At 42.0% G+C, this 6,108-nt stretch overlaps 1 protein-coding gene across 1 annotated transcript; it reads left to right on the forward strand.

Moving 5' to 3' along the window:
- Positions 1–356: 356 nt before the first annotated feature.
- LOC110580245 (olfactory receptor 2G2-like) lies at positions 357–4,253 on the forward strand (the record flags this gene model as incomplete). Its single annotated transcript, XM_044916825.1, has 2 exons — positions 357–1,270; positions 4,235–4,253. Coding segments are annotated over exons 1-2 (933 nt in total), but the record flags the coding sequence as incomplete, so codon positions are not given.
- Positions 4,254–6,108: the final 1,855 nt, after the last annotated feature.

Raw genomic sequence — 6,108 nt, forward strand, 5'->3', positions numbered from 1 at the left:
TTGATCGATTCTGAGAATGCAGTATGGTGTTTGCAATTCCCATATTTCCTACACAATTCCATTACCTTTATATTGAAAAAAAAGATAGTTATGAAACAGTGGGAAAGCTTTATCTTTGAAGCATTTTGACTTTTGTTTTGTCCTCAAGATAGATGGAAAACCTATGATCAACACACCAGGTATGCCACTTCATGGGACAATCAATGACATCGCACTCAATATTCTCTTTATCTTTACCTACATCTGAAGTCTTATTTTTCAACACTTAGATCTTAATTGTAAAGGAATTTACATAAAATCCCTGCAGTTTCTGTTTAATATGACCTTATCACTCAGGAGTTAATAATCAGAGAGTAATGTGGTGGACTAACGATAGCACACTCCCTGGGTTCATTTTGGTAGGCTTCTCTGACCAGCCTCAGTTAGAGCTTGTTCTCTTTGGGGTAATCTTGTTTCTGTACACGATGACACTCCTAGGCAATGCCACTATCATCCTAGTATCCCTCGTGGACTCTAAACTGCACACTCCCATGTACTTTTTTCTCTCCCATCTCTCCTTCCTGGACCTCTGTTTCACCAGCAGCATTACTCCTCAGCTTCTAGTCAACCTGGGTGGTTCAGATAAGTCCATCACATACGGTGGCTGTGTGGTTCAGCTCTATGTTTCTCTTGCCCTGGGATCCACAGAGTGTGTCCTCCTGGCTGTGATGTCCTATGATCGCTACATCGCCATCTGCCGTCCTCTACATTATGCCTTTGCCATGCGCCCTGGACTCTGTCATATCCTGGCATCTGTGGCATGGCTCAGTGGGGTGGCCACCACCCTCATACAGTCCACTCTCACCCTGCAGCTGCCTTTCTGTGGCCATCGCCAAGTGGATCATTTTTTCTGTGAGGTCCCTGTGCTCATCAAGTTGGCTTGTGTGGACCCCACTTTCAACCAGGCAGAGCTCTTTGTGGCTAGTGTTTTATTCCTGGTGGTGCCTTTATCACTCATCCTGATCTCCTATTGGCACATTGCCCTAGCACTTCTGAAGATCAAGTCAGCCATTGGACGGCACAAAGCATTTGGGACCTGCTCCTCCCACCTGATGGTTGTCATAATCTTCTATGGAACCATCATCTTCATGTATCTGCAGCCAGCCAAGAGTAGGCCCAAGGACCAGGGAAAATTTGTTTCCCTCTTTTACACCGTGGTGACCCCCATACTCAACCCCTGCATCTATACCCTGAGAAATAAGGAAGTGAAGGAGGCACTGAAAAAATTTTTTGGAAGAACTTTATGACTTAGTGAAACATGATTATCAAGAATTTTTTTAGGAGGCTGTTATTATGACTGATTAATTTAATGGATGATGACTCAATAAATTATTTGGTTATGTTCATAAACCTATAGTGGGTTTTGGTAGAAAAAAAAATTCAGTAGTGCTTGAATTTTTGAGTTGGACAAACCTGAGTTTGAATGCTCATTTCACTACATAATAGCTGTGTCACCTGAACAATTTGCATACCATCTATGAACTGGAATGTATAATAGTGAACAACTGAAATTAAAATTAGATCACTGTCTTAAGCATTTGACTTTTAAAAAGGTTTATTCATAAAGTTTATTTTATTTAATAGCCACAACTGTATGCTAGATGGGTATTGTTATAATTATTTTGCAGAGATCAAGGTCTTTTGACCATTTGCTCAAAAGAGAAAGAGGAAATCCTAAACTTCAGTGGCATTGCTCTTTCAACAGACCATGGATTACTGGACCCTGAGGTTGTGGTCGAGTCTCCATCACACACTGAGCTCATCTCTATTGCTGCACTTTCCCCCTGCTTGGCAAGTTTCTGACTTTTTATTTATTATTATTATTATTATTTTTAAGTTTCTGACTTTTTGTATTTCTCTCCTTAGTAGGTTTTTGAGAATGGCAGTTATGTTGTTGTTGTTTTTTAAATTTTATATTACTATGTTATGTTAGTCACCATACAATACATCATTAATTTTTGATGCAGTGATCCACGCTTCATTGTTTTCATATAACTGTTTTGACTTAATCACAATTTAAAGCAGAATATATTTGCAGGTGACTCCCAGAATTGTATTTCAACAAAGACATTTTCTATCCATATTCTCATGTTCAAGTATGTATTTTACTTCATCTGGGCATATTAAACAGCTTCAAAATGAGCATATCACAACTAAGTCAAAAGCTCCCGGCCTTTGGCTCTTTCTCACTATTCTCAATATCACAAAATGGAGCATGCATCATCCTAAATCCCGCCCTTTCTTTCACCAACTGTATATAACCTATACACAATTCTGTGGATTTTTAATTATCTCTCTGGTTTACCCAATTCTTTCCATCTTAATTTCCTGTTACCTGTGTACTACTGAGATGGCTTCCTTACGAGATGGAGAGATATTTATTTAATTAATTGATCACCTCTTCCATCATACCCACTATCTTACATTAATAGGTGCACCAATTTTTAGGGTACCACAGAACTTATGCTTGTCTTATCTGCTTTAAGAAATACATTTATTTGTCCAACAATTAGTGAGGCGTTGTGGGCACAGATGTGAAGAGAACAGTACCTATGCCTTTATAGAGTTTATATGCTGGTGGTCCAATTCCGTTAATTGGTAGATTTTTACTATGTGATAGTATCTCTTACCTAACAAAATAAGTCAATATTGGGCGAGTAAGTCACTTTCAGCAAGCTGGTTGTAAAATCAAATCTATCTCAATCAAGTTATTAGCTTAGTGGCTATGTGTTTTTATTTTATTTGGATTTTTTATTCTAAATTGATATGGTTGCAAAGCAACTTTATCTAAACAGTGGTACATCGGAGGGAGGAGGGAAAGATGGTGGAGGAGTAGGGGACCCTATTTCAACTGGTCCCCGGAATTGAGCTAGATATCTACCAGACCACTCTGAGCACCCACAAAACCAGCCTGATGTAAGAAGATCTGGATCTCTACAAACAGAATGTTGCAGGCAGTTGGTTTTGAGGTACAAAGTGGAGAGCCGTGATTCTGCGGGCAGATATTGGAGGATAAACAGCAGCGGGAGGGTGCCTGGCCGTGGGGATCCTACACCGCCAGTGAGTGACAGCCTAACGCACTGCAGAGGGGGCACAGACTCGCAGACCGGTAGCGTCGGGAAAGGACTTTAGGGCAGCCGCTGGGGTGGAAAACCAGACTGGCGGGGTCACGCACACGTGAACCGCAGCCACCCGGACAGAAACCCGGAGCGATGGTCGCACGCACGCAAACTGCAACCTCCGAGATGGAAACCCGGTGCGCGGGGTCCCGCCAGTGAGCTGCAATCCCCGGGGTGGAATCCCCGAGTGGTGGAGTCTGGTGCACAAGAACTGCAGTCCCCGGGACAGAACCCCAAGCGCTGGAGTCACACAGGCAAGCACGAACTGGGAGCGGCAGGCAGTTTTAGAAGCACAAAGGGCAGAGACATGCCCCAACCTGGAAGCAGGACTGGGAGTGCTGCGGAGGGGCACACAACCCAGGACGCTGCAGTTTATAGCAGCACGAACAGAAACGGAGATGGTGTGGCCTGGAGAGCTCACTGAAGAACAGACTGAGGTTTCTCTGCTCTGAGGCAGAGGGTTGGACACGGTCTCTTCTGCTCTGACTCACAGAAGAGACGTGGAAAGCCCCCAGGGAAAGGCACCAGAGAACAAAAGCCCCAAAGACTGATTCCCACTGAGCCCATCCCCCACCACAGGGGCGCAGGGCAACTCCACCGAAACAGGGTTGCCTGAGTAACAGCCCAGCAGGCCCCTCCCCCAGAAGACAGATTGGGAAAACAAGAGGCCAGCAACCCTAAGGTCCCAAGAAAACAGGTGCATCTTGCTTGGGTTCTGGTCAATAACTTGGACTCTATACATTCCCTCAAACACCCATCAACAGAATGACTAGGAGGAGGAGCCCCCAAAATAGAAAAGACTCAGAGATTATGACTTATGCTACAGATTTACAAATGGATGCAGATATAACCAAGATGTCAGAGATGGAATTCAGGCTAGTGATTGTGAAGACAATGGCTAGAATGGAGAAATCAATTAATGGCAACATGCAGTCTCTAAGGGCAGAAGTAAAAGGTGAATTGGCAGAACTTAAAAATGCTATCAATGAGATCCAATCCAATCTAGATAATCTAACAGCTAGGGTAACTGAGACAGAAGAGAGAATAAGCGATATGGAAGACAGTATAATAGATAAAAAGGGAAAAGAGGAAGCCAGGGAAAAATAACTCAGAATCCATGAAAATAGAATCAGAGAAATAAGTGACACCATGAGGCGTTCCAATGTCAGAATAATTGGAATCCCCGAGGGAGTGGAGAGAGAGAGAGGGCTAGAAGATATATTTGAGCAAATCGTAGCTGAGAACTTCCCTAATCTGGGGAATGAAACAAACATTCGAGTCCTAGAGGCAGAGAGGACCCCTCCTAAGATCAAGGAAAACAGGCCAACACCCTGGCATGTAATAGTAAAACTTGCAAATCTTAGAACCAAGGAAACCATCTTAAGGGCAGTTAGGGGGAAGAGATTCCTTATGTACAGAGGGAGGAACATCAGAATAACGTCAGACCTATCCACAGAGACCTGGCAAGCCAGAAAGGCCTGGCAAGACATACTCAGGGTACTAAATGAGAAGAACATGCAGCCAAGAATACTTTATCTGGCAAGGCTTTCATTTAGAATGGATGGAGAGATGCAGAGCCTCCACGCCTGGCAGAAGTTGAAAGAATATGTGACCACTAAGCCAGCCCTGCAAAAAATATTAAGGGGGGTTCTATAAAAGGAGAAAGACCCCAAGAGTGATCTAGAACAGAAATTTACAGGGACAATCTATAAAAACAACATCTTCACAGGCAATATGATGACAATTAATTCATATCTTTCAATAATCACTCTCAACGTGAATGGCCTAAATGCTCCCATAAAATGGCACAGGGTTGCAGATTGGATAAAAAGACAGGACCCATCCATATACTGTCTACAAGAGACTCATTTTGAACCTCAAGATACATCCAGACTGAAAGTGAAGGGATGGAGATCCATCTTCCATGCCAGCGGACCTCCAAAGAAAGCTGGGGTAGCAATTCTTATATCAGACAAATTAGATTTTAAACTAAAGTCTGTAATAAGAGACACAGAAGGACACTATATCATTCTTAAAGGGTCTATCCAACCAGAAGATCTAACAATTGTAAATACCTATGCCCCCAACATGGGAGCAGCCATCTACATAAACCAACTGTTAACCAAAATAAAGAGTCATATTGATAATAATACGTTAAATGTAGGAGACCTCAATACTCCACTCTCAGCAATGGACAGATCATCTAAGTAGAAAATCAACAAGGAAACAAGAGCTTTGAATGATACATTGGACCAGGTGGACCTCATAGATATTGACAGAACATTCCACCCTAAAACAACAGAATACTCATTCTTCTCAAGTGCACATGGAACTTGCTCCAGAATAGACCATATACTGGGTCACAAATCAGGTCTCAACCGATACGAAAAGATTGAGATTATTCCCTGTATATTCTCAGACCACAATGCTTTAAAACTGGAACTAAATCACAAGAAAAAAATTGGCAGAAATTCAAACACTTGGAAGCTAAAGACCACTCTGCTCAAGAATGTTTGGGTCAACCAAGAAATCAAAAAAGAACTTAAACAATTCATGGAAATAAATGAGAACAAAAACACATCGGTCCAAAACCTATGGGATACTGCAAAGGTGGTCCTAAGGGGGAAATACATAGCCATCCAAGCCTCACTCAAAAAAATAGAAAAATCCCGAATTCACCAACTAACTCTACACCTTAAAGAACTAGAGAAAAAGCAACAAACAATGCCAAAGCCACGCATTAGAAGAGAAATAATTAAAATTAGAGCAGAAATCAATGAATTAGAAACCAGAAACACAGTAGATCAGATCAACGAAACTAGAAGTTGGTTCTCTGAAATAATTAATAAGATCAATAAACCACTGGCCAGACTTATCCAAAAGAAGAGAGAAAGCACCCAAATTAATAAAATTATGAATGAAAGGGGAGAGATCACCACTAACACCAAGG

The sequence above is a fragment of the Neomonachus schauinslandi genome, chromosome 7 (assembly GCF_002201575.2).
Source record: "Neomonachus schauinslandi chromosome 7, ASM220157v2, whole genome shotgun sequence".
NCBI lineage: Eukaryota > Metazoa > Chordata > Mammalia > Carnivora > Phocidae > Neomonachus > Neomonachus schauinslandi.